Source organism: Mangifera indica, chromosome 4, assembly GCF_011075055.1.
Source record: "Mangifera indica cultivar Alphonso chromosome 4, CATAS_Mindica_2.1, whole genome shotgun sequence".
NCBI lineage: Eukaryota > Viridiplantae > Streptophyta > Magnoliopsida > Sapindales > Anacardiaceae > Mangifera > Mangifera indica.
Genome location: NC_058140.1, coordinates 18,072,441 through 18,099,470, shown reverse-complemented (window position 1 = coordinate 18,099,470; position 27,030 = coordinate 18,072,441). Strand labels below are relative to the sequence as shown.

The 27,030-nt window shown below is 32.1% G+C and overlaps 4 protein-coding genes and 1 long non-coding RNA gene across 6 annotated transcripts; 1 reads left to right on the top strand and 4 right to left on the bottom strand.

Annotated features, from left to right (window-relative positions):
• Nucleotides 1-97: 97 nt before the first annotated feature.
• On the bottom strand, nucleotides 98-1,639 carry LOC123213416 (ACD11 homolog protein-like). The gene is made up of 4 exons (XM_044632852.1): nucleotides 1,219-1,639; nucleotides 877-1,049; nucleotides 627-772; nucleotides 98-545 (listed from the first exon to the last, which is right to left on the bottom strand). The coding sequence occupies exons 1-4, from the start codon at nucleotides 1,480-1,482 to the stop codon at nucleotides 439-441; spliced, it is 690 nt and encodes a 229-aa protein (XP_044488787.1). The 5' UTR covers nucleotides 1,483-1,639; the 3' UTR covers nucleotides 98-438.
• A 135-nt stretch (nucleotides 1,640-1,774) lies between these two features.
• LOC123213414 (protein NRT1/ PTR FAMILY 3.1) lies at nucleotides 1,775-4,324 on the bottom strand. Its single transcript, XM_044632848.1, has 4 exons — nucleotides 4,166-4,324; nucleotides 3,839-4,056; nucleotides 3,203-3,762; nucleotides 1,775-2,794 (listed from the first exon to the last, which is right to left on the bottom strand). The coding sequence occupies exons 1-4, from the start codon at nucleotides 4,272-4,274 to the stop codon at nucleotides 1,915-1,917; spliced, it is 1,767 nt and encodes a 588-aa protein (XP_044488783.1). The 5' UTR covers nucleotides 4,275-4,324; the 3' UTR covers nucleotides 1,775-1,914.
• A 3,554-nt stretch (nucleotides 4,325-7,878) lies between these two features.
• Nucleotides 7,879-13,832, bottom strand: LOC123214664 (ubiquitin receptor RAD23d-like). Its single transcript, XM_044634595.1, has 12 exons — nucleotides 13,657-13,832; nucleotides 12,295-12,456; nucleotides 11,468-11,521; nucleotides 10,643-10,719; nucleotides 10,482-10,553; nucleotides 9,847-10,024; nucleotides 9,171-9,314; nucleotides 9,018-9,086; nucleotides 8,858-8,905; nucleotides 8,680-8,789; nucleotides 8,527-8,605; nucleotides 7,879-8,254 (listed from the first exon to the last, which is right to left on the bottom strand). The coding sequence occupies exons 1-12, from the start codon at nucleotides 13,720-13,722 to the stop codon at nucleotides 8,138-8,140; spliced, it is 1,176 nt and encodes a 391-aa protein (XP_044490530.1). The 5' UTR covers nucleotides 13,723-13,832; the 3' UTR covers nucleotides 7,879-8,137.
• Nucleotides 13,833-14,736: 904 nt separating this feature from the next.
• LOC123213487 lies at nucleotides 14,737-16,586 on the top strand. 2 transcript variants are annotated; one of them, XR_006501714.1, is made up of 3 exons: nucleotides 14,737-14,999; nucleotides 15,079-15,175; nucleotides 15,748-16,586. It is a non-coding gene; the product is annotated as an uncharacterized LOC123213487 (long non-coding RNA). The 2 variants fall into 2 exon arrangements; XR_006501713.1 differs by having other exon boundaries at nucleotides 14,746-14,999; nucleotides 15,767-16,586.
• Nucleotides 16,587-19,724: 3,138 nt separating this feature from the next.
• LOC123212796 lies at nucleotides 19,725-20,651 on the bottom strand. Its single transcript, XM_044631990.1, has one exon. It carries the CDS (start codon nucleotides 20,434-20,436, stop codon nucleotides 19,852-19,854), a length of 585 nt encoding a protein of 194 aa, XP_044487925.1. The 5' UTR covers nucleotides 20,437-20,651; the 3' UTR covers nucleotides 19,725-19,851.
• Nucleotides 20,652-27,030: the final 6,379 nt, after the last annotated feature.

Genomic DNA, 27,030 nt, shown 5'->3' with positions numbered 1-27,030 from the left:
TGAAAATTGTTCTTTCCAAAGGTCAAAATTCGATACATGTAGCTGTTTCATTAATTAAGTTGTGAAAACGAGATCCATCTTCAAATTCTAACATAAGTTTGAGTAAATTTCAGTAATGCCTTTATGTATTAATAATAATCAACAGAAAGAATACAGAATGTCCCTGTTCAAGGACAAATGCTTATGTACAAACCGCCTGATTTATCTCCTATTTTCTCCTTAGATACTGTATCATTACTTACAGCTTCTGCTGCTCGGATGCAGCTGAATGAACCTTGGAAATATATATACTAGGAAGACAAATGCCGCTGGAAGGTGAGAAGGGAAGTAATATAAATTGCTGCCGAATGAAGAAAGATATTTGAAGCAAAGATTTCTTTATGTGATAAATGTCCTGGAAGAGCAAGATTATCTGATGTTTTTGTACAACAAATGAAGTCACCAGTCCAACTTGATATTCCTAGAAATGTAAAGATTATCAATGTACTGGATAACTGGAACTGAAGCATCAATATATCTCTTCATTTTCTTCTCCGCCGATTCATCTGCAACAACATTGACAAAAGTAGCTTAGGTCTCCATACCAGTAAAACTTGTTTATTTACAAGATTGTTAAAAAAACTCACCAGTTTCATTAAGCCTCTGCAGAAGCTGATCCCTGGTTGGAAGAGCACACATTCCTGCGTAAACTGCAGTCCTGACCGTCCATGAGTGGAAGGGCGCACAAACTTGCGCGTAAGCTGATGAAGCTGCTTCCTTCAAGGATTCATCACTGAAAGTGAAAAATTCCAGATATTACAACCAAAGAACCAAAATTATATTTGAAGCTATTGATGCTGTTCAATGAATACAGTGAAAAGATAGGGCAGGGCATACTTGGTTGCCAAGAAATTTTCAAATAAAGCTCTGATGAGGTCAAGACCCTGCCGAACTCTTCGAAGATTACGGGAATTACTTCCTGGTGTTTTCACACTGCCATTTGCGATATCCCTGTCAAGTATCTCGTGCAATGTTTCATAGGTTTTTGATGCTTTTACAAGATTTGATACCTGAATGCATCATTTCATTAGACAAAGGCACATAAATGAATCCATTAAATCGGCTAAATCCGAATCAAGACCCAACAGCCTCCTTCACCATTGATGGTTGTTTAATTGGACACAGAAATCTTAGAAATTTAACAATGTAAAAAGAAAGGGAAAGAAAGAATAAATGAACCTTGGCGACGTACTCCATTTCAGCGAATTTGAAAGCGATGCCAAGACAACTAAATAAAACAGAAACCAAGGAACAAGAATCACAGAAAGTATCCAAACGAAGCTCTATATCGTTTCCACTATTCAGCAACTCCGCCAGCCCCTCGAACGCCACAACGATTAAATCCAAAGACGTCGACGTTTCTGTCCTTGTTGTTGCTGATGTACTTGATAAATCCTCTTGTTTCTCCTCTTCAACTCTGTATTTTACCTCCTGATGCATCATTATTATTATTATTATAATATATGTTTTAGTACTCTTGTATTTTACAAGTTAGAATTTGTCAAAACTTAACAATTCTCTTGCGAAAATTCAAATAATTAAGCAAGAGAAATGATAGGTTTCGTGTCAATCTGGGTTTGTTTTTTCAGATGACGATGAGTTAAAATAAAACAAAGTTTAAGTGAAATTTAACTTCGCTAGAGATGCGCTCTGCCCATGCAAGTTTTACTAAATGGAGAGACTGAGAAGCCATTGTCAGCCTCATGAAGCTTTAACACCCGACTTTCACGCTTGATTTCAGGGTGGTCAACCAGATAGACTAATTATTTCTATGTGATAATTTTACATGCATATTATTTAGAAAATACATTAGCCACAAGTTTTCTACATTAAATTAACTACTTAAAATCCTAATTATGCCATGAAGCTGCATATTTATGCCTTGCTCTCAAGCTCTAATCCATCTTCAGGGTCAGTTTCTTTGTTATGGATCTGAAGGGGTTTATAAGTATACATCTTGGCACAGAATATATAGTAAATAAGATTAACAGCTTGCATCAATGTGATCAACCAGTAGAAGTACTCCAGTTTTCCCTTGTTCAAGTTATTATCCGGCAGCCAATTCGATCCATCAGCTTTTGCACTTAACTTGTGCACCAGTGTCACCAAAAGTGTACTAATATAATTCCCAGCTGAAATCGCGGTCCAAAATAATGCAGTGGCAGTGCTCCTCATGCTTTCTGGTGCTTGGTCATAAAAAAACTCCAAGTGACCAATTGACATAAAGGCTTCAGCTATTCCATGAAGACTATATTGAGGAACAAGCCAAAATACTGAAATGGGAATAACTGTATGAGGCTTATCAGCGAGCCCGTGTGCCAATGCTGCTTGTTTTCTCTTCACTTCAACGAAGCCAGCAACAAAAGTGGCTAATATTGATATGACAAAGCCTATTCCCATGCGGTGCAAGAAGGTGATGCCGCGGTCGAGGCCAGTGAATTTCCGGGTGATGGGGACTAATATTCGGTCGTAAAAAGCGATTGTAGAGAGCATAGAGACCACGGTGAAGACAGACATGGAGCCGGCGGGGATTTGGAAGGATTTTGAGAGGTGCCTGTCCATGGTTTTGGCTTGTTGCAAGGAGAACGTGCCTTGTTGTGCATATGCTGTGATTAGGAGAATTCCTGCTGCCCAAATTGGTCCCATTCTGATCACTGACTTTAGCTCTTCCACGCGGTGGACTGTGTTTAATCTCCATAGATTGGGAGATTTCAGATTGTCTTCTTCAGTCACAATCGCTGCTTTACTGAGAAACCTGCATCACGTGTTAGTTAAATTGTGAACAATGAATTAGCTTTCAAAATAATTCACGCCACTAGATAGCAGTGGAGTGTAAAGAAACTTGTCAGCTAGCACTCGGATGTTATTCATGCCCACATGAAAGAAAAAATTCTTACTTTATCCCATTCATCCCTTTAATCATATGTACATAATGTTTTTTCTAATAAAATTAGATAAATATCTATATATTTATTTGATATGGGATTATATATTTTTTTTATATTTAATTTAAATTATCCAACCACTTAATAACATATTTTAAATATATATTCAATTATATATTTAAAGAAGATATGCATACTTCTATTACAATGAAAAAGTCTATTATATGCCATTTGGTCTATGGTCCTGAATTACAGAAAAAGGAATCAGAGAGACTTACTTAAAATGTTTAGTATAGAGAAGCTTTCCACCAACAGAAATGGAGGCATCAAGCGCTTCATTCTGGTACAACAATTTTGGATCAGAAACCATACCCAGATTTCTCTTTCTAAACGCACTCACACATACTTGTATCAATCGGGTAAATGGGCTCCCAGCTGGATCTAAGTTCCGGTAAAGCGGGTACCCGAAAATGAATACAATAATTGAAATGAACATTGCAGCACTTGGGATACCCAGGCCCCAGCCCCATCCAATGTTATCTTGAATGTACACAATCACTGTCACAGCCACAAGTATGGAGGCCCCCATACAAAAATAGTACCAATTAAAATATTTCCAAGTCTTTGACGATTGTTTCGGGTCTTTCTCATCAAACTGGTCCGCCCCGAATGCCACCACACAGGGTCGGATTCCACCCGACCCGAGAGCTGTAAGGAGGAGAGATGCATATAAAACTGTGAGCTGTTCAGTGTTTGCCCGTTGGCACACTTGTTCACCTTCACACGGCGGCGGCCTCAGCTGTGGAAGAATTGCTGACAGTGTTAAAGAAATCATTCCCTGAAAAAGAACAACGCATCATTAGAAGAGACAGAGTAAGATTAATTAAGAGAGATAGATAGAGAGTCTTAATTACCATTTGATAGATGATGGAAGCAACTGCTATAGTCCAGAAGCGGCCGGCGTATGCGTCACAGATGAAGGCTCCGATGAGAGGTGTTAAACTAGCAGTTCCTCCGAAGTTGGTGAGAGTGTTAGCAGCTTGTGTTAATGGCATATGCAGTTGCGTTGTCAAGTAGGTAATCATATTAGCACCAAACCCCACCACGGCCAACTTCTCGCAGATCTCATTTGCTACACCAAATCAACAAAATCATCATAAAATATTTAGCAGAAGAACAAAAAGAAGCAAAGTTGACAATATTTCTGACAATGCATGCGTTAAGCTAGAGCTAGAGCTTACCAAATATGAAGGGCATGGTGATCATGCCACCTTTTTGTCTCTTGGCATGGCTGCTCTTCTCCTCCATCGTTTCTATTATTGCTGTGTGTGGTGTCCCTAATGCCTCCATTTATAGGCCAAAATCCAAGTTTTTAACCCTGGGTAGATAATGCAACTTGCCTGAAACGCGAGTAATATGTTCAGGTAAAGAATTGGGTGTATCGAAAGCAAATTAATAACTCTGTCGCATTCGCCTTTAAAAAAGATCCAGCATTGATTAAATGATGTAACATGGATTGGATCCCCAAGATCCACTGTTTTCATAGTGATAGTTACTTAGTCGCTATGTACAAAATAAGAGTTGTAAATGAGCCGGATAGATTGTGAATCAATTATGGTAAAGGTTAAAAATGGCAAAAGAAAAAAGGCATTTTACGTTAATATGAGTCATGACTGACGGGCATGTTTTGTTGTTTTCTCCTTATTTCTGGTTTGTATTATTGGGACTCGGAAGAGGGCGGCATGGACGATGGACTAAACCGGTGAATATAGAGAAGATTAAGGGGCATTTTGTTGGGGGTTATTCTATTATTACCCATTAATTAGAGAATATTTCACTAAAATTACTTTATTTTAGATTATCTAAATTATAAAATATTTTATTATTAAATATAATAAATAATATAAGAGTAATTCTATTTTATTTTATTATTTTATTTATTGTTATTTTTAGATAAAATAACAATAAATTATAAACTCTTATGTTATGATTATTTTACCTTTAATCATACAAAATTTAAGGTAAATATATCCTTATTTTGGATTGAAATTATCAACCACCAAACCCAAGTTCAATTTTTTTCTGGATGTTTGTTTGTTTGTCATCATGGGATTTGTTTCGCTGCCCATATCATGTTCTCACTTCGCTTAACCCATTGTGTTGTGTTGTGTTGTGTTGTGCCACCTCCATTTTGTGTTCCTATCACATCACCTTCATATCATATACTCATCTCATTGCCCCCTTAGCACTTCTGCCACAAAATGACAATCAATCGACGGTGAACGAGTACTGATCATCTAAAACATCAGATCATTTTATATTATTTAACTTTTATCCATTGATTTATTGTAATTTTTTCTCAACCATTTCTCCTTTAGTTTTTCATCTTTAATTTGTTATATTTTTCTTCTCTTAGTATACTTTTGATTTAGTTTAATGCCTTATATTATATTTATTTTTTTCTTTTTCCGAGAGTTACTACCATGAGGCATCATACTATGTATGATTTTTTTTTTCTTTTTTTAAATGGGCATAAGGATACATACATACACCTCATCTAGTTGACAGTTTGTTGAAAAGCAGATGTAGGTAGTGACAACAGGCATGATATTTTATGTTTTCTGTTAATCTTGTTCCCAAATTTGTTTGGAGTAGGACTGGTAGGAGGTGTGACTAGACTAGAGACTAAAATAAAAGAAAGTTGTCAAGGGATATATATATGAATGAATTCTAGAAGAGAATCAGATTCCTACGTTTCTTGTATGTATATAGTTGCCCTATTTGCGAGTTTGCTCAAAATTGAAAATTCTCAAGTTGGGTAGGAATACTTCTCTTGTCTCAACATCTACGCCCATCCATCAAATGTGTTACTATGATACATATATATATATCTGTAGAAGATAAACTGCTAACCCAGCAGCTTGGGGCAAAATATTAATAAAAAATCAATCACATATAAAACATAATTAATATAAGCATAAGTTGTAACATTATTTATTGGAAAGATACGTACATCTAAAATTATTCGACATTCAATGTGAAAAGAAGTCATTTTGCTGAAATTTCATATTAATAAAAGAGTTGTCAAAGTCTCATAAATTCAGAACAAGTAGCACTGTCTCGTTGAAAATTACTAGACCAAGTGGTCCAACCCTAATACTAATAATAATTATTAAAACTTCTCCCTTGACTTAGTCTCTGCCTTCCGCGATGGAGAAGATGGAAGGAAAATTGATTAAAAATCGAGAAAAAAAAGTTTGAAAAAAATTATTATTTTTTAAATTTTGAATGAAAAATAAATTATTAGATGATATAATTTTATTTTTAAGTTTAATAAAAGTAAATATTTATAAATAAATATTTAAATTTTTTTAAAATTAAAAGAAGAAGCTTTGAAATTTCACTATCCTTTTGAGTGAAACAAATCTTTGCGCCTATAATAATAATAATAATAATTCAATTCAACACTAAGTGTTTTAAGAAGTAATAAAAACGTATCGAAGACGTAATAATAATGAACGAGGACCCTATACAGTTACCTATCGTTTTAGCATAATTTATTTATGATTAATTCATTCCTTAGTACTAATGAAGATGACAAACAAAATCAAATAAAATAAATATGTATGGATGTCTGATGGTGTATTGGCAGTGGCTAACCAAAGTGATTGAGCAGGCTCAATCAAGACGGTCAGGATCAAATAAATGATGGAAATCTATAACCTAAATTGTGAAAAAGAGGTGCCCGGCAAGCATTGTCCACAACTTTAATTGAGTCTGACGTGAGAAATGATGCAAGCAGTAGCAGAAGCAGAGCAGATTCGTGTTTCAGTTGTATATGTATCACAGCTGATTGATTGAGGGTTGATGAGTCATCCACGTGTCCCAACTTTTTGACAGTCCTCCACATCCAGTACACACAACACAATGGTGGGGAACAGTCCCTATACAGGACTGGACTGGACTGAGTGGACCAAATGCTACGTGTGATTTGACGATGACATCAAACCGAACTCATTTCATCACTCCATTTCTAAGGCTAGTAGTGGGATGCTTTATTGTTGGACAGTTCTTGCACCTTCCAGAACGTGGGCGGTGAAATTTCAATAGATATTTCTCCGTAAAAATATGTTATGGGTTGATACGTCTCTATCATAAAATAACATTCAAAACCAATTTGTACTAGTTTATTTGCTATTATTATTATATTCACCACAACAAACCATATTTTATATATATATATATACTATAATTTAATAATTGCAATATTCTTACACGCACATAACTTCCTTTACACTGTCTGAGGTTTTTTTTTGGCATTTCACTGAATTTTTAACTAACAATATCATATTCGATTTTTTTATAAATTATGAGAATTCAATGGGAGAATGTTGTAACTTGCAAATGGTGCCTTTCTACTCGGGATCTACACCGTATCTCCGATTGTCCGATATCATAATGGATTTTAAGATAATTAGAGATGACAGTTTATTTTCAAAAGTCGAGATGGGATGACAACCGCCACCTCCTCCTCCTCCCCCCACCCCGGTTCCCATTGTCAATGCTATTTTCCAAATAACGAAGTCTAATGCCTTACTTCCTTTTTTTTTTAATTAATTTTAATTCTGATTTTACTTTAATTTGTATCTCTTAATTTTGTTAGTTTACCAATTTGGGTGGCCACGTAACTAGTTTAATTTAATTTCGTTGAGATTATAATTCTCATACATTATTTACAATTACATCTCAACCTATTCACATAACCTTAATGTATTATATTAAATTAAAGAGGAATATATGTCTAAATGACCATTTTAAGATATTTTTATGAGAAAAACAAACTTTACGTGGTGACTCAGAACTAAGACTTCAATAATTCTGAAGAAAACTGATAAATTGTGATTGTGAATAAATTAACCACCAAAAATCGGATACGTGATTTTTACGTGCAAAGTAGGCAAAAAGGAATTTAACAACTATGCATGCGGGTATTTGCATAATCCTACAAGGAAGAAACTGAAGAATATTACACATTTTGCATTACCTGTCCACTCCAGACACTCCATTGTTGTAAAGGCCAAACTTGATTAACAAATGAAGTCAAGGAGACAGGGGAAAAAGGAAAAAGAAAAAAGGAGCAAAGGCAAATATAGATAAAAGAAAAATGTTCGGTTTCAAAGAAAGAAAGGAGTGACCATCCTGATCACCTTGAATCAATCCTCAAACTCGTGCATGTGGTCCAGAAGATAGTTGGCAGCCAGTTCCTCATTCTTATTGCAGGCAAAAAACACCTCCAATACTGTTTCCCGATCGAAGCCCATTGCTTCAAGCTGTATCAGGAGCGCCAAAAGGATTATCTTCAGACTAACCAAAGCAGATACAGGACTCAAGCAAGATGCACAAGTGTAAATCAGTTATAACTGAGAAATAAGAAACTTTGAAAGATAGCAATCAATCTTTAAGCCTAGACCACATGCTATTATCTAAGATTAGATAACACAAAAAAATTAATTCCAAAAGCAGTTATCGATAAAATCCTGCATAGCATCAAAAAGTTGCTAATTGCCAACTTTAATGGCCATATATGTAAATATGAACTTACCCTTTCTATTGCTTCACGCTCTTCAGGCGTGACAGTTATTGCCTGAGGAATTGCTCCAGAAAGCTGTGCCCCAATATTACTACAACATAATAATAACAGATGAGTATTATAAGAAAACAGACATGTCCAAGAAATAAGAGATATGCCACTTACCCCTCACCACCTTCTATAGGTTCATTGACAAGCCCAAGGAAGTCAGCCTGATGCTCCTGAATAAGCCTCACTAAAGCAGGGTTTTGTTTCCCCAACTCTTGAAGCATGGGCTAAAAAAGGAACAGCATTAAAACAAACTTCCTGTAAATGAAGAAAGATTGGATGGGGGAGGAAGAACCTGCAATAAATGTGGGTTGGCCTGCACCATAGCTCGCAAGACTTGAAACTGAAAAAGAGAATAAAAATATAAGAAATGGCAAATATTTCAGACAAGTCTATTCAAACGTAACTAGGTTATCACACACACAATAGAATGACAAAGCATGCATATTTCAGACCTGTGGACTATTACGTAAAAATTCAAGAGTTCCTGCCCCAGCTGCACCTGAGCCCATGTCAGGAAGCCCCTGTTTTCAATGAAACCTCAGTTTGTAACAGAGCAATGTTATGAACAATCTTACATAATTAATTAACTATCACAAAGCCACAACCTGTGGAAAGAGGTCTAAAGGGTTTGCATTAGGTCCACTTGCAGAAGCAGGTGTTGGTTGTGATGCCTGGGTAGGAGAGTTTGCAGCTTGTGTACTAACAGGGACAGGGGTAACAGATGGAGCTTCAGCTTGCTCAGGGATACCCTGATATTTAAATAAAAATCAGTTAAACACAAAACCACACCAAAATGTGATACAAGGTCAAAGGATCAGATGACACAAAATGAGAAACAAAATTATCTCAATGAAGATGAATGCATAAAATCTTACATAATCATAAACCAAAGAACCCAAGAAAGAATTTATAGAACATAAAGCACATATCCTAATTGAAGCTAAGATAGGAAGAAAGGAGTCAAAGACAAACTGCTAAGATCGATAAGCATTTAGCCAGAATTCAAAAACACCAAAGACACATCCAACATCTAATACTCAGCAAAATAAAGCAGGAAAACATCAAAATCCACAAAACTAATTAAAAATCATCAAACACATGTTAAATAATTATTTTCGTTTGTCTAGATAGACAGAGCAAAGAACTATTGTCACTCAAACGGGAAAGGGGAACTTGAAGTGAAGAACAATCAGACCACAGAGTGCACACTGCAAATGATTACAGTCCACCAAATCTTCCAAAATTGAACCATAAATATGTAAATAATAAAGAAACACTTACAGAATACAAATATTCAACAGCTCTCTCTGGGTTATTGTATGCAGCACGGAGAGCACGGACAACAGTATCTCTATCCCAGGTACCTCCACCCATATCGAGAATTTGCTGGATTGCTCCCTCCAGGTTATTCCCTGCAACCAGATTAGATGCAGCTTGGCCATAGACATTGGACTCTGACCTGCCTCACCAAAATGAATTTTGCAAGAGACACACATTTACATATACAAATTGATTAATCATCAATCTGCTCAAGTTTTATCATTTACAGGCCTACATTGTAAAAAAAAAAAAAAAAACTATATCTATCTCTAAATCATAGTATCAAAATATCAACAGTTAGAATTCTATGTCCTGCTTAAGTTAAAAAAAAGGTTAATATATGTTAATCCTTGACTAGTGAACTTTTCAGACTTTTTAATCAAATGGTGTTGATAGAAATTAAGTAGGCCCAAAAAGGATATTACCCTTTACTTCTCACTCAATCAACACCATAAGATTAGACAGATGAACCATTCACAACTATTAAAATTAAATCACAGCATCCTAACTCACATATATGTTTATAAAACCGAAAAGTATGCCCAATACTGCTCAAGAAGAATCATCAAGTTACTATATAAAAGTAAGATACATACATAGCAGCAACTGATGTGACAGGTGCAGGAGCAACAGCAGGACTAGGAGTAGGAGCAGGTGTGGATGCAGGCCTGTGTAAAGAAAAATAAATAAAAATTGCATGTACTACCTTTTAAAAAATCTTTAATTCAGAGAAAGCCAAGGCACAAGGAAGACTCACAGTGCTGATGCTGGTGCAGAAGTCTCAAGAACTGTAGCTGGGGCTGGTGCTGGGGTTGGAGTACTTGTTTGAGCAGACTATAAGAGGGATAGATTCATCAATATGAATGAAGCACTAATCAATCAGGGAAAAGATATTAAAATAGAAAAAGAATCCAAATAGCTTGTTTAAAATATCCAACCTAAATTTGCTAAAAGAATTAGCAGATCAGAGCACCAGATTTATATGACAGGATATAGTTTACCAGAGAATTTGATATTTTAAACAAACTTAACTTTCAAAAACAAAATATCAACTAACCATTCATCAAACCAGATACAAAGAAAAAATAAGCAAACCATTAATAAGAACAAGCTCAAGAAAAACATATAAACAGCATCACATTCAATATAACCCACCAAACCAAAATTAAAGAACAAATCATATTCAACAGAATTCACAAAACCAAAACAAACAAGCATCATATTCGACAGAACCCAACAAGTGAAAACCTAAAAAACAGGCAGATATTTTCAATATCTATGAAAAATGCTACAAATCAACTTTAACACTAGCAAAAGCTTTAATAATTTGGAAACTAATTGAAACCACAATCACATCGGTGCTCCACAAGCTTTCTATTCCTTTTTTTAAAGAAAATATTTTTTAATTTAGAAAATAAGACATGTTTACTAAGATATATCTTCCACTAAAGAAAATGACATATTCTCAATTTAATTACAATTTGCAAAATTTCAAGAGCAAAATTGTTTCAAGCAACAGAAGTTCCAAACAGATAATAGTCTTTAGTTAAAAAACCAGGATCTGAAACAAGTCTGCATTTACCTTAGTTGTAGGTGCAGTTGATGTAGTTGAACTCTCGCCAGAAGGTTTCTTTGTCTAGAATTGTTTAAGCACATGAAAGAAAATCGTTAATTCAGAAGAATCATCAGAGACATTGCTAGTGTAAGAGATAACAAATTTTATATACAATATTCCTAATTTTGCATCAGAACACGACATCATTCACACAAAAATACCTTGACTTGATTATAACTTCAATAATGTCATTAAAATATTAACTATTTATTCTTATATCAATTGAAAACCAAATACGTCCCAAGAAAAATTGATTTGTATCTTCTTCTTTGGGTTTTTTTCTTTACAATATGAAACTAGATAAAATCGAATTATTATAACTTTGAAAATTTGACTTTTACATGCTTGAACGAATTCTGTGCCATGAATTCTTAATATCAACGCCACAACAGTATGAAATCAAGTGTTTCATTAAGTACCAGGCATTTGCAAGACAAACTCCTAATAATTGTTCAGAAAATCACTAAAGCATTATCTAAGGACTCCTGATTTAATCACCAAATATTATTCAAGCTAAAAAAAATCGCTAATGTCACGTTCATGGGTCTTTTTACTAGCAAGTCTAGCCCCGCATGAAATTTTTGTTCATCATATCAAAGTTTAGCTACATGCATTAGAAGGATTTAATAAAGTATTTAACATATTACTGTCATATACCAAGACCAGACATTTTATAAGTTTAATTAAACTAAATTTAATATTTAAAAAAATTAGTCAAAAACAAATGCATTGGATAACACAACAAAATCAAAATACTAGAAGTTAACAACATCCAATATCAAAGCCAAACTCACCTTAGTTACCATAATCACAACAAAACTATTTTCAGTTACTTTGTTCTCTTCCAATGTAGTGTCGTCTTTGAGAACTTTCCCCTGAAAAATAAGCATCTGTTGTGCAGCAGGATAAACATCCTGTCCTTGAACTGTTTCTATCTTCTTTTTCACATCAACAACCTAAAAAGAAAGAACGCAAGTTCTGACCACTATAGTAAACCAAATTTGACTATTAAAAATACTATTAAAAATACTATCAATATATGTGTTTATGTATGATAAACAAATTTGAGATTAAATCATTGTGTCAACAAACCTGCCAACCAAATAATAACATAATTAATAAGTTTACACACAATAAAAAACGATAGATATTTTCTAAACAGTACATTAGTAATTAAAAGTGTTTTAAAAAACACAAAATTATAATAACAATAAGAAGAAGATGATGAAAGAAATTCATCCTTGCAACGTCATTAAGTATAATCTAACTATTCCATGAATTCATTAGCCTAAATAATGGAAAGTTACTTCCAAGTTAGCAAATACTCATATTATACAGTGTCGAGTATTGTTGTTTACCAATGTTTTACAAGAAGACAAAATCTGCACTCTCCATTAATTTTGAATCCAAGATCTTAAAAAACAACTGATATCTTTACAGACACTACACTTCATTAGTTAGAACACAGAATTCTTTATTTATATATCCTATTTACTGACCATCTATTAACATGGTATTAAAAATTTCTACTAAGCACCATTCACAGAACTGTCCATATGCATAAATATGAAATGCTCATCAGAAGTACATCACTAAAACTGATACACATATATGCCATGCCACGTCACACATTGCATAAATTAGCCAACTAAAACACATCACAACCCACACCAAACAAGAGTGTTTTACCCTACATGAAAATCATAAACCAAACATTTTGTAAATCAAACCACATGAATATTAGTTCACGTCACACTCAATTGCATAAACTAATAAACTAAAACACATCACAACCAACACTAAAGTGTTTTACCCTACATGAAAATATAAACCAAATATTTTGTAAATCAAACAACATGAGTATCAGTTCAGCCATCCCGCTAAACTCAGTTACCTAACTTCAAAACCTGGCACCATAAATTGAAAAGGTTTTAACAATACCAAACATATAACATATTTATACAATGAATTATATAAACCGAAATTCAACAGTCATGAATCAATCAACAGACAATAGATAAACCCTAATTTCGAGTCAATTTTGAAACAATCGAACGATGAACTGACCCTCGGAAGTAATATAAAATCGAGACCTCGAGAAATTGCAACAAATAAAATGATAAATGAAATTAAATAAGAGTAGAAGAAAATCAAACCGTGTCTTCAGGTTTCACTTCGATGTCGAAGTTAGTGCCTTTGAGTGTTTTAACGAAAATCTTCATCTTCGACGTCTCTGGGATATCAGAATTCACTCACGATCCGCGAGGACTTTCGAATGTTTAAATATTTATATGGTGAGAGAGAAAACCAAAGCACAAGTTAAGAACAAAGGAATATCTTCTGCTTCCAATCCTTTTATAGGGAGTTCAGCAAACACGCCTCTGTCCTTCCCAGTTGGGAAAGACGAGATCTGATGGTGCCACGTGGCCCCAATCTGATCAGACGGTAATTATGTGTCATGTCATGTGGACGGCGAGAGGTCCACATGGTTGACGTGGTGTACTTTGTCATAAAATTTTTTCTTGTTCGTAAAGAAATTGACAAATTGTATTCTAAAGGGGGAAAGGGCTTTCTTTTATTTATTTAATTGTGTTTTTGTTTGTTTAGAATTATCCAATTTTAAGTTTTAGTACATTTTGGTTTCAGGGAAATTAGAGAAAATAAATACGTTTGGGCCCTTGGGGGTGCTAATGCAAAATGATTATTCCTATAATTAAATACACAGACAATCCCAATGTAATGTATGTCATAAATTGCTTATTATTAAAATATTTATTAATAACCTATTGTCTTAGAAGTAAAGAAAGTGACCAAAACAAATCGTCCATTACATTTGTTTTTGTGTCCATTAATGATAATATGATGCTAAGCTAAACATTGTATCTCAATGTCCACATATGGCCGTCTGCATCTCTTGAGGGAATTTTGTCACCCATTGGCTCTTCCTCTTTCTTTTATTTCCTTGTGTCATTTTTTATAGAAAAAAAAAATCAATTTTCATAATACATAATTTACTTTAAAAAATTTTGAAATTAGACATAAAAATCCCAAAAAAAGAAAATTTTTAATTTACCTTTAAATTAAAAAAAAAAAACCCACCAATTGAACAATTTTGGTAAACCCCCACCACCATTCGTGATGAAAAATTTTAAAAACCTCTCCAACACCCGACCTTGCGTGTCTGGTTTACAAAACCAACCTCCATATAACCCCCACCATGCTATCCCATATACTCATAAGGTTTAAAAACTCACAAAATCAACCCATCTTCAACTCTTGCCATGTGTGATTCGCCTTTTTTCGGTTTTTTAATACAGTTCTTAACAAAAACAACGTGTTCTCTTACTTGAATTAGCAAAAATCAATTCCTCCTTCCAATTTGCTTTTGCCTTAATTCGAAAACAACTGCACCCGTTTTATATTCATTTTTAATTTTACCTTTTTCCCCCCTCACTTTCTCAAAAACCAGACACTGCTCACGGCCATATACTCTATACAAGTGAGTATCTACTATTCAGTTACAGTATTTTAACTTTGCTTCATCTTAGCATATTTAATTTTGTTTTTTTCTTTTTCAGTGTAATGCAGAGCTGCTATTGTTCTTGTTGTGGTGGGATCGATCGAAGCTTGTGATTACTGTACTGAGAATCTCTAATATGTTTTGACTTTTTCTCGGTAAGTATGTACATAGTGTCTTATCCTTTGTTGTTGTTAAAGCTTTACAATTGCAATCTGCTACTTGATCGGTTTTGATTTGCAAGATTCTGTGTTTATAAACTTTACTCTTTGTTAAGTTGTCGAGAAACTGGAAGAAAATCAACAAATTCGAGTTCTATGGTCCCTGGTGATACTTTATGGTTCAAAATTTGTTTTTGTATCTTTGAGTTTTGTTGTGTTTTCTGGGAAACGAAGGGAAAATTGTTGATCTGTTTTAAGTTATGTTAGTCTGAGATTAGGAATTTCAAGTATTGATTCGATTAATAAACCACTTTACAGTTTCAATATCATAAATTTTACTCATAGTTATTCGATTAAGACCTGTGTTTTGTTTCGTATGTTCGAAGGTTTTAGCAGATTATATTGTGAAACTTGATATGGTATGACTAAATGTTCCCAAGGTTTGGTTGATTAATCTTAAAGTGGGATTTTTCATATTCATAAGCATGATTGAACCTTTAGTATAAAAAGTAGTTTTTGATATTTATTCCTTTATCTAATGGCATCCCTCAAAACTCCATTTCTTTAAGATTGGACAAATTGTCGCAGAAACCCAGGTCCCGCATCCTTTTCAGTCCGTCAAATCGTTACCAATTGATTTTAGCTTCATGGGTCCACCAGCTTCTGAACAGTTTGAAAAGTCCAACCATATAAAATTTAAAACATGGTGATGTTATTGGTTCAAGTTCCCTTGAAAATGGTCAGATAGGGAATGAGGTTGTCGAGGCATTCATTAATGAGGACTCAACTTAATGTGGGAACAACATTTTGGTTGAAGAAGGCCTTCTATGGGTGATGAAGACTCCGATTCTGTGGTTTTGCCTATGCCTTCAGTCTCAACATCTCATAGTGATCGTAGGTGCTGTAACACCACCTCCTATGCTGCCAAAATGGTATTTTCTGGCTTTCAACTTAACTCTAGTAAGAATATAGAGTTAGTTCTTAGTGTGTTATTCTTGTTCACTTTAAATGAAAGGCTTTACAAACTATAGCTGTTTGTTTTGTTACCTTAGCATCTATAAATAATGTTCTGCAAAATGTTTTGCATAAAAGTTAATTTCTGGATGCTTGCTGGTCTAGTGAAACTACCAGTTTGTTTCATAATATTTCTTTCATGATCCTTTGAACCTTATAATAGTTGTGTTCTTCAATAAGTTTCATACATGCGCATCATAATTTGCTGAATGTTCCTATAGGAGTCAGTTGTAACTGAAACTTGGCTAGTACTTGGTGACCATGATTAGTAAGCAAGTAATACCTATTGTAAAATGTGGGATGAGATGGTCATAGGTTTGATTAATTTAGTTATTTTTGTAGTGTAATTATCACTTTCATATGCAACAGACATTGTATGTTTCATTTTTCACCATGCTTATATCCTTGGTTCCTTCTGTATGCTCCCAGCTAATTGACCATACTCATTATTGATCAAATGAATCAGATATTCTCTCCTTAATCGATTAGTGGTTTCAAATACATTTATTTGACACCTATCAGGGTATGTCTGCATTGATAAAGAAAAAATTTAGTACCACAACACAACCCACTCTTCTGTATGTTAAACCCTTTTCAATCATTCTATTAGTTTCAAGGGTATCTTTGTATGCCCATTTGAGGCTTATTACAATTGTTTCAAGTCCTGCATTAGTTCATATGCTTTTCTGCTCCCAGATGTTTTGTTATTTTTTTGTCGTAACTCGTATTTTCTAATTTGGTTTGAAGTAAAAAGTTGTTTTGGTTTGTTTTGAGATTCTATCAAACATTTTTTATTAGTTTAGTTTGAAAATTTTCTTGAATTGGACCACACATACCCTGATGTAAACCCTTTTAAAAACTAAATTTGAAAATCGTTAAATTTCCATCAGAAATCCTAATGAAAAACATTTTCTAGGCTTATGTTTCCGCCTTTTGGGCAAGTACTAGTACAAAACAATGACTGCTAGGCCAATTTAGCAAGTCCAATTTCAATTGTTGAAACCTAAATAGATGGCCTGGAGTAAATGACATTAGGCCCACTCTAACAACTTTAAGAAATGATCAAGATATGACGGAATTCTGACGTTTTCAATTCATGCAAATGAACCATTGAACCATGGAGAAATCACTATAATTATGATTAAGGAAACATGAAATAAATTTAGAGCAATACTATGTGTGTTCATTTTGGATATATAATTTATATATATTTATATCTATCATCACATGACTGGGTGACTTTAAATTAAGGATAAAATATTATCCAATTATATGATGATATATATAAGTCTGTACGTATTCATGTATTTAAAAGTAGGTTTATATAGTTTTATTGATAAATTTAACAATAAAATTCCCATAAGAGAAAGGACCCAAAGCAGAAAATAAAAAGAATTTAAAGGGTTAGGATACTTTCTTTTCATCTCGGTCAAATGAAGTTTCTAGAATCTTTTCAAAATTGTTAGGGAAAAAAAAAATGAATGAAAGAAATACAAATAAAGTGGCAAGGTCCAGACAACTTCCTCAAATGTAGAAGCGTGCACATCAAAAATACCATGTCTTAAAGATTTACGTGTTTTGTGGATCTCATTTTCCCTCTTTTAAGGACTTCCGGCTTTTGTCACTTTCACGTTGCCCAACGATAAAAACCAGAGTAAACTTGGTAAATCTGAATCTGTTCCAAAATCAAAGAGGAGTTACATACAACCTTTTTTTTCCTTTTCATTTTCATCCTTTTTAAAATTTGTTTTCTGATGGTTCTAATGGATTCTATTGGGTGGTGAATTTGATGGGCTTAGGTTTGGGTGGACAACATTTATAATGGGTTTAGGCTTTGGTATGTATGTGTGGTTGCAATGGGATTAGGTAAGTGACCGGTATTACAGTTAAGGTTCTCAAACTTCAGTTATATGTTTCCTAATGTTTGGAGGCTTTGGACGGATGATGATTCTAGTGGACAACCTTTAATGCACCAATTAGTCATTCGAGATAGAGAAGTGAACATGTATGTACGAGTATAATAGCATCTAGGCATGGCTCGAGTTGCAAATTTTATTGATAAAGGGGATATCCTCTATAACTTGTAACAGTTAATTATTAAAAGGAAAATATTCACATTATACTCGATTTATTCAATAAATATTTCAGAATCTTTCTTATTTTTGTTGATGTTGTCAATGGGAAAATATTAATTGGATAAGTGTGTATTTATGGAAAATTCAGTTGTGAGAGTGAAACCTTATGTTATTGTTTTAAGAGAAAATGGCTATTTTTTATCCAAATTTTAGTCTAATCTCAAAATTATACTCACGGTAAATGAAAAGCCCGAACACCTAGCTATGGACTAACTGTAATCCAAATTTTTAATTAGAAACAGGGATACAATTATTATTTTATCTATAAACCATAAAACTTTAAAATTTATATCATTCTCCCACCCCTCATTTTAAAAACTAACACTTCCACTCATTCTTAAAATTTGAAAATTTTAGATTTTACCTCTAAAGTTTATTTCCTTTGGCCACTATCATTCCGACTGACAATCGGGCATTTTCACTCATATTTTAGATCCAATCACAAAGAACGACAAAGGACAATTATCCAAACGCGGTGATGAATCATCTTTCGTTGTCTGGAAGACTCAATGAAGGACAACTAGACGAAGACAATTTAAACAATGAAGGGAATAGTTATTTTTTATTTATCGTAGGTGTAATTTTGAATTTCAATTAAAACTTTAATATGTATACATATATGAAGAAATATATTGTTGATGACCTTGCGTTATGAAAACCGTATCTTTTTTTAAAGGTCAAAAGAGTATTTTTCACCCAAATTCTAATATAAAAATAAATATACACCTACGAGATTTTAAAATCCTAAATATTTATTTATAATTTAATACCTATTAAAAATCTGAGTTGATGTTAAAGTTAAAACCATAATTAACTAAATAAAATTTACTCTAATCCTTTAAGAGTAAAACCCAAGCGCCAAACAGGCCGTTTAAAAATTCATCTTTAATTTTTTAAAATTATTTAATAAATAATAATTTTATCTATTATCTAATTAAAATTTATAAGAAAAATTGAATATACATGTTTAAAATTTTAAACTACGCTTGTGTATATTATCTTTGTTTTAAACGTGAGTAGGAAACAGTCCTTTGGCCTTTTTCAAATATTGCCAGTAATGGAGTTCCATGAAAAGAAAAGCCCTTTTCTTTACCCAGTGGGGGTAGACCATCATTCTGGTTTTGCTTGTGTGAGCCTGAAAGGAGAAAAGAGAAGAAAGACAAACGTTGGCACGCCAAGTGTGCAATGCAATATAATAATAAAATAATTACAAATTCCTGCTCCAGTGTTCGCTGAAAACTCGTCGTTTTGCCAAAATTAATATAATTTTATCATATCTACAAATCAAAAAATTTAAACATTTTACTAATAATATAACTTTACCATCCATAGATTCAATTTCAAATAAATCAAAATTTGTTTAATTAGTAGTTAGAATATTAATTTTGTCAGAGTACGCATCAAAATACATAATTTCTAGTCCTACATATATATGTCTTTGATTCCTTTAAAATATTAAAAAAAGAATTTACAAATCGTCGTCCTTCTCATATTCCTCTTCCGGTTTTTTGTTTTTTTTAAATTCTACTCCGTCGGCGAAGTCTCGTGTCTCCACGAGAAATCGGAATACTCGGACGAGTCGAAGTACACATTTGAATAATCAAACAACCCACCGTCAAACTCCACATACTCCCCAATATTATTAACGCCACCGATTCCCACGCCCACCTCATACGACTCATAACTCGGGATGTGATCCTCAAACCCCCACAAGTCGATTCCAGAAGACTCGGAAGCAACTCGCACCAACTCGTTAACTGCATCATTTTTCACCTCTTCACATGAAACACTACTAGAAGGTGGTAAACCGAGCTCGTCGTCAGAAGCTTCTAGAAGGTATCCAAGATTAGGGTAAGATTCGCCGGAATCTGATGATGTCAGATCCACAACTTCGACCAGAGGATCTGAGAGTACACAAATTTCTTCTTGAAAGCTCTTCATTACTGAGTCAAGGTCCTTAGTTTCTGCCTCGGGATCCGAGTCGTCTAGAAACCCCGATAATAAATCATCTCTAAGCCTCTTCACCTCAGGAGAGACCACCTCCAATTCAATGGAATCGCTTCTAACTCGCTTTTTGTTATTGATGATGCTGCTGCTTAATTCTTCCATGGAGAAAATAAAATGGTATTAGAACAAAGAAAACTAGGGTTAGAGATCGTTAAGAGACGCAGAGAAAAGATGAATGGATGTGATGAGAAAGGGTGGACAGGGAACATAAGTTTATATAATGAGACCAAAGAGGAGAGAGAGAGTGTGTGTAATGATGGTGATGGCAGGGGCGCGTGGGAGCATACACATTAGGCGATCACGGAGGTCTTGTTTGTTGCCATTATTTGTTGTTTTGTTTCCTGTAATAAGACTTTTATTATTTTATTTTCTTCGGATTCATTGTCGGCTTACTATTTTAATAATTTTATTAAATATATTTCAAGTCCAGTTGGATGGGACCCACTATATTAGCCAATCACGGCGTTTGGTTTTTGGCTTGGCTCGGCTGCTTAGAGAAGGAGTGGTTGTTTTGAGTTTAGTTGTGTTTGTTCGGTGGGAAATTTAATAAATTCCAAAGATGTGTTATAAGGGAAGGGTATTTTGGTAAGTTCAGTTGTGAGATTAGATTTGAATAATTAAATTAGATTTGACTGGGCGGCGGGAGAACTTGCTGAGGAAGAAAGCTGTAAGTAATTGATAGCGCATTTGGTTGGAAACTTTATTGGGTTGCAATGATGATGATGATGTACGTCTTATTGGGAAAAATATTTCGTTTGGTCGCCGTCAATATGAACGGAATTCATGTTACACGTTACAAACTTTTCGGTTTCGTTTAGAGGAAAGTTCTCCTTTGTTGCTTCCCATGGTTGATTTGAACGGGAAAAGAGCGCATAGATTTAAGACTTTTTGATAATATATTAAAATTTTAATTTTAATTTAATAATTATAAAATTAATTATTAAGTTCAAAATTTAATTTATTTAATAAAATTAATTTGATTTTAATAAAATAATTAAATTTAAATAAGATTCCCCTTTATAAAAAAATCTCTTTTAAGATTAAAACTTCTAATTTTTTTATTTGTTAATGAATTTGGATTGGTTTCAATATAAGTTATTGTTTTATTCTTTCTTAATACAATAATAAATTATTTTTTATTTTATATAATTTTATTTATCCATATCTTTTTTTTTATTGAATTATAAAACACTAGATTGAAAATAAAAATTTATCTTACAATATTTTAAAATAACAACTTTCTTTTTTCCCCCTTATTTATCCATTCATTACCATTAATTCTACAACTTTTGTCTTTACCGGAAACACATTGTCAACCAGCATTTACTTTTCTCGTTATCTTTATCATTAGGGTTGGATTAGAATCGAATCTGTTTGAGTTCAAATTTGAATTCGATTTGAATAAACTCAAAATAAGTTAGTCCTATACGAGCTTGTTCAAGCTCAAGCTATTCACTAAATTTGTTAATAAAAAATTTTGATACAAAAACGATATCGTTTCGATCACTATATATTAAAACGACATCGTTTTAATAACAAAATAGTTAAAAACCTGAACTCAAAATGAATCGAGCTAAATTCAAATCGAGTTTGAGCTCGAACTTAAACTCAAACTCTACTATATACAAATCGAATAGAATTTAAGCTTTATTCGATTTGAATCCAACCCTGTTTGTCACCCATTTAGTCATATTCTTCTAAAAACCTTATATTTGTATATAAATATAGAAAATAAACAAGTGATCAAAAAAAAAAAAGACATTTATTATAGAATGAGTAGGATAAAAAGGAAATTAATATTTATTAAAATAATAATATTATATATACAGTTAAATTTTACTAATTTATATAAAATTATAAACTAATATTAGATGATTTTAAAGTTAAAATAAAAAATAATTAATCATATCATTGTTAACATCAATTCGTACAATAATATTTGTTCAAATATAGAATTTTATTATTATTAAAAGAAAATAATCACAAAGAAAAGGTGAAAAAAATAGTAAGAGAAAGAAGATGAAGAAGAAGATGGTATTTATTAAAAAGAAACAGTGAGAGAGAAAAAATATATGAAAAAATAATAGAGAATTAAAAAAATGAGAAAATAAATAAATATAAATATTATAAATATAAACAAATAATACATTTTAAATATTTTTAAATTATTAATTTTAAGTCTGTGTCTAACATTCTATATAACAAAATTTATTAATAAAAATACACTATATACGCAAAAATTGGACTTATATTTGCGGTTTTACTAAACCGTGGGTGGGAAATATTCATTTGGCCTCAATTCAATTATTTGAGTGGCGAGCGAAGTTTCTTCCCACAAAGCGCCGCTCTACTCTTCCCCTCTTGGACTGGGAACGTGGTTTTGAACACGAAGCAAGCAGTTATTCTGTTTCTTTTAAACATTTCAAACATATTTATTGTTTTCTTTCAAACAACTTCTATCAATAAAAAACCTCTTGAATCCTAAACCGGCATCAACTGTGGAAACAATTATCACAATCGAACTTACATATAATTATATAGAGTGATATTATATATATTTATTTTAAATATATAAATATATATTTATTTTATTATTAATTAAAATTATTTAATATATTTATTTATTTATGTATTTAGTGTATATAATTTTATTGAATTAAATATAAAGAAAATATGGGATAAGGACCATAAGGTTATAAGATGGAAATTAAAATAGAATAGGTATGAAAGGGAGTTGGGGCAATAGCAGGAGCATCATGCATGACAATTTACATGAAAGAAGAAAAGAAGATTGTATTTGTACACAGCTCAACCACTCAATAATATCTCAACTGCCAAGTGGTGGACAGCCAGATCCCAACCTTTTCATTTGCCCATTCATCCACTTGCTCTGCTCATCCTTCATTTTCCACTTAGCCCTACCACGTTATACTCCTCTTTCTTTTCTTTTATTTTTTTAAGAAACAATGTGGGATCAGCTACTTCTCCCATTTTTTCTTATTTTAAAATATGTTAATTTATAAGGTGTTTAATATCTTTTTTTATTCAATAATTACAAAAATAGGCGGCAATCTAGAATCATTCCAAGTATTAAACCCCAGGTGATATATTCTTAAAGTAAAATTCTAAATTATTTAATAACATAAAATACTATTTACATATAAATAGTATTATATATATAATTATATATATATAATTTTATATATAAATAATAATAATTCATTATATAATTAGATAATTAAAATTTAAAGATATAAAAATATTCAATTATATGATAATACTTTATTTTTAATACATATAATTTTATTTTTTTGTGTATATATATTTACACAACTATCTAATAAATTAGATTAAATTACTTTTTTTTCAATAATAAGAAATTTTATTTGAGTCAAATCATTTTATAAAAATTAAACAATATAAACATAAGATTAGATAACTGATCTCATAATCATTAAATCAAAATTTTGATATTGATATATCACTATAAAAAACTTAAATACGCTAATGTTTTGCCGTTCAAATTAGCAAGTGGGGTCTACAAGCATAAATTTTTAACAGTAAAATTATGTTAATATTTATTTTTTTATAATTTATATATATAAATAACATATTATCATATATTTAAATTATTTTAAATTAAAAATAAAATAATATTTAATTATATAATAATATATAATCTATAAATATTTAAATTATATACTAAAAATATATATACATAATATTACTTATTTGTTGATCGCTTCTTAACATAAATTTGTACAAAAGAGGGTTGGAAAAACATATAAAAAAATGTTAAGGATGGATCTGTCAACATCAGAAAACTTCTATGATTTTGTCCCACCACTAGGCCTAATTCTTATCCAACAAGATTTTTACTTGATCGAGGCAAGGCCCTCCAGAAGCTACCTGTCAAATCCAGGCCTAACGTGGAGCTGCCGATAAGTTGAGGGTCAACTTGGGCGCCGCGTCAGCTCTTAGCCGTTGGTTAGTTCCTCGAAAATCAAATCTGTCAACCTGACTTGCCCTTCCTTGCACGTTTCCACGTATCATTCTTTTCATGTTTTTTTTTTTTTCAAAAGAGCAATTCCATTCCAATTAGGTTATCATTTTTATAAAATCAAATTATTCATATTAAATAAGATAAATTTTAAATTTAATAATTAATTTTATTATCATTAAATTAAATAAATTAAAATTTTAATCTAAATATTTTATAAAAAAATTTAAACTAATATATTTTTATTCATAAAATCTTTTTCTTTTCACCTATTTTAAAACATATTAAAGTAAAATAGTACCACTAAAATAAATTAAAAAACATATTAAATAAGGTATCTAGAAAGATTGATACGCTTTCCTAAGTGGGTCCACGTGTTCAAGTGCGTATTTCACATGATACATCACATTGTTAGGTTTATGTCTTCCATGTCGTGTTTTTCACTTTTCACAACGAGTTTCCCGCTGTCTGCATCGTACCATTAAGTGCAAATCATCACATGCGCCTGTTCCTACCTTTTACTAAAATACTATCAATTTGTTGTCAATCATAGACCATACGATTAGATCAAACGGTGATCTATATATGTAGGTGAATTGAATATGATAAAAGGAGCTGATTATGGGCGTACTAGTGTATGAATCCAAAGTGCGATTCACGAGGTGTTTTATATTATACAGTGGTTGATTAAGAGCTGATAATTTTTATTATCAATAATAAATAATATAAAAATAATTAATTTATTAATTTTATTTTTATTCAAATATAATAATTATTTATTCTTAACTATTTTTTATTCGACGTAACGTACTGAATTGTTCTGATGATTCAATCAAACCTATTGAATGCGTCCAATCCAATCCAACAGACGTGGTAATTTTGTGGCATTAAAAAAAATAATTAATTATATTCTGACCAAGAAAAAGAAAACAATTCAGAACAGTCAGTGAGATTTTTCTGACAGAAAATAATAAAAGAGGAAGACAAATGAAATGTGCATGGTGCCGTGCCGGCAATAGCGATCAAGTAGAATCTATCTCACAATTGACAAAAGATTCGGCTGAGTGATCAGACTGGACTGGATTATGACGACGAGCAGGGTGATAGGACTTTCTTGTTGGCAGCTGTAATGAAAATTACAATTTAATAATGTATCATTTTGATATTTGTGGTGTATGTGCGTGTATTAAATTCTGTCCAACTGTTAACTCGAGCTTCGGACATGTCGCTCTATTTTTTGTAATCTTGAACCCTTTTTCATTGCGTCCAATTGTTAAATGTTATCGTATTTTTATTTTAGATTTTTTTAATATTATCGAATTAATTAATTAACAGAATTTTATTTTATTTTAATAATAAAAATATTTTCAAATAAAATTTATATTCTAATTTAGAAAAAGTTGATGAAGTAGTAACTGGAGGATTAATAACAGGTCATTTGCTATGTACATTATGATTTTAAAAGCGTGTAAAAGAATGTAGACTTTAGTTAGATATTTATGAGATATTTAATGACTTAATTTTTACAAGTAGATTAGGTTTACCTGTGGGTAACCCACAATTTTAAAAAAAAAATTTACACTTTTCTATTTTTCTTTTATAAGAGGAAGTTTTTTCCAAAAGAAAGAAATATGATTGAATGAATACAAATAATAAAGTTTTATTAGATTTTAATGACAAAAGTAGGAAATGAAGGAGAATAAATCAAACGGTTACAAGAAAAAGAAATGTTGAAGAGAAGAAAATGAGTGAGTTCTGGAAAGAGGCAAATATGAGAGGGATCGGAAAATCCAAGTGGGAAGCAAAAGGGTTGCTTATTATATACTTTAAGTTGAGTTTCATGTGATTCAATTTAAAGTGTGGGATAAAGACGATTTGCATCATCAACAATTAATGTCCACGTACTTTTTTTGAAAAAGTTAAATTTGTATGCTGCAATGAATGATTCCCCCCAATTCTTTTCTTTTTTTTAATATAAAAATAAAAATTTACATGTAATTAATATTAATTAATTATAAATAGTAATATTTATAGGGTATTTGGGGTTTTGCCACCTATTTTCAACCTGTACCCAATCCAATCTGCTTGGTTACCAACTCTAGTTTTCATGTAACAATTAAATCATTTATATGTGCATAAAAAGGGAGACTATAATTAGTGATTCCTTGCCTAGTTAGAAAGCCAATGTTTAGTGAGTCTAAACCCTATTGATAATGTGTTATGCCCACCAAAAATATAAATTACAAACATTTAAAATGTCGAGATGAGATATAGTTTGCCTTCACAAGACATTTGAGATATTTGAATATTAAGATAGGTATTTGATTGATACTAAGAGTCAAGGACTAGTCATCCAAGTTAATAAAACCTCTAAGATACTACAGTTATTTAGCTTAGACATCTGATGTGAAGAGATATTATAAATTAGATATTAGTGATGGGGAGAATAAAGATTAGTAGTAGAATGCTACAAAATTTATTTTTTAATTGCGGTGCCCTGATAAGTCACTTAGATATTAAATGTTACATTTTTCTTTGTATTTTTTTGCCAAGATGAGAGGTTAGATGCGGGAGATACAACAATTCAGTTAACATCGAAGTTGCATGATACGGGGACAATCATGTCATTATTTCAATATTTTATGTTTTTAGCTAGGACATGATATTGTATTAAGATTATGCACATTTATATTGTA

Excerpts from the sequence above, each read along its gene's own strand:
- LOC123213414 (XM_044632848.1), bottom strand. The coding sequence starts at position 4,274 with ATGGAGGCATTAGGGACACCACACACAGCAATAATAGAAACGATGGAG. Across the intron at positions 3,763-3,838 it reads CTTCCATCATCTATCAAATG|GGAATGATTTCTTTAACACT; the intron begins GTAATTAAGACT and ends GTTCTTTTTCAG. Across the intron at positions 2,795-3,202 it reads CTCTATACTAAACATTTTAA|GTTTCTCAGTAAAGCAGCGA; the intron begins GTAAGTCTCTCT and ends CACGTGATGCAG.
- LOC123214664 (XM_044634595.1), bottom strand. The coding sequence starts at position 13,722 with ATGAAGATTTTCGTTAAAACACTCAAAGGCACTAACTTCGACATCGAA. Across the intron at positions 11,522-12,294 it reads TTGTGATTATGGTAACTAAG|ACAAAGAAACCTTCTGGCGA; the intron begins GTGAGTTTGGCT and ends AAACAATTCTAG. Across the intron at positions 10,025-10,481 it reads GTCACATCAGTTGCTGCTAT|GTCAGAGTCCAATGTCTATG; the intron begins GTATGTATCTTA and ends TTGGTGAGGCAG.
- LOC123213416 (XM_044632852.1), bottom strand. The coding sequence starts at position 1,482 with ATGATGCATCAGGAGGTAAAATACAGAGTTGAAGAGGAGAAACAAGAG. Across the intron at positions 1,050-1,218 it reads AAATGGAGTACGTCGCCAAG|GTATCAAATCTTGTAAAAGC; the intron begins GTTCATTTATTC and ends TGATGCATTCAG. Across the intron at positions 546-626 it reads GCAGAGGCTTAATGAAACTG|ATGAATCGGCGGAGAAGAAA; the intron begins GTGAGTTTTTTT and ends ATGTTGTTGCAG.
- LOC123212796 (XM_044631990.1), bottom strand. The coding sequence starts at position 20,436 with ATGGAAGAATTAAGCAGCAGCATCATCAATAACAAAAAGCGAGTTAGA.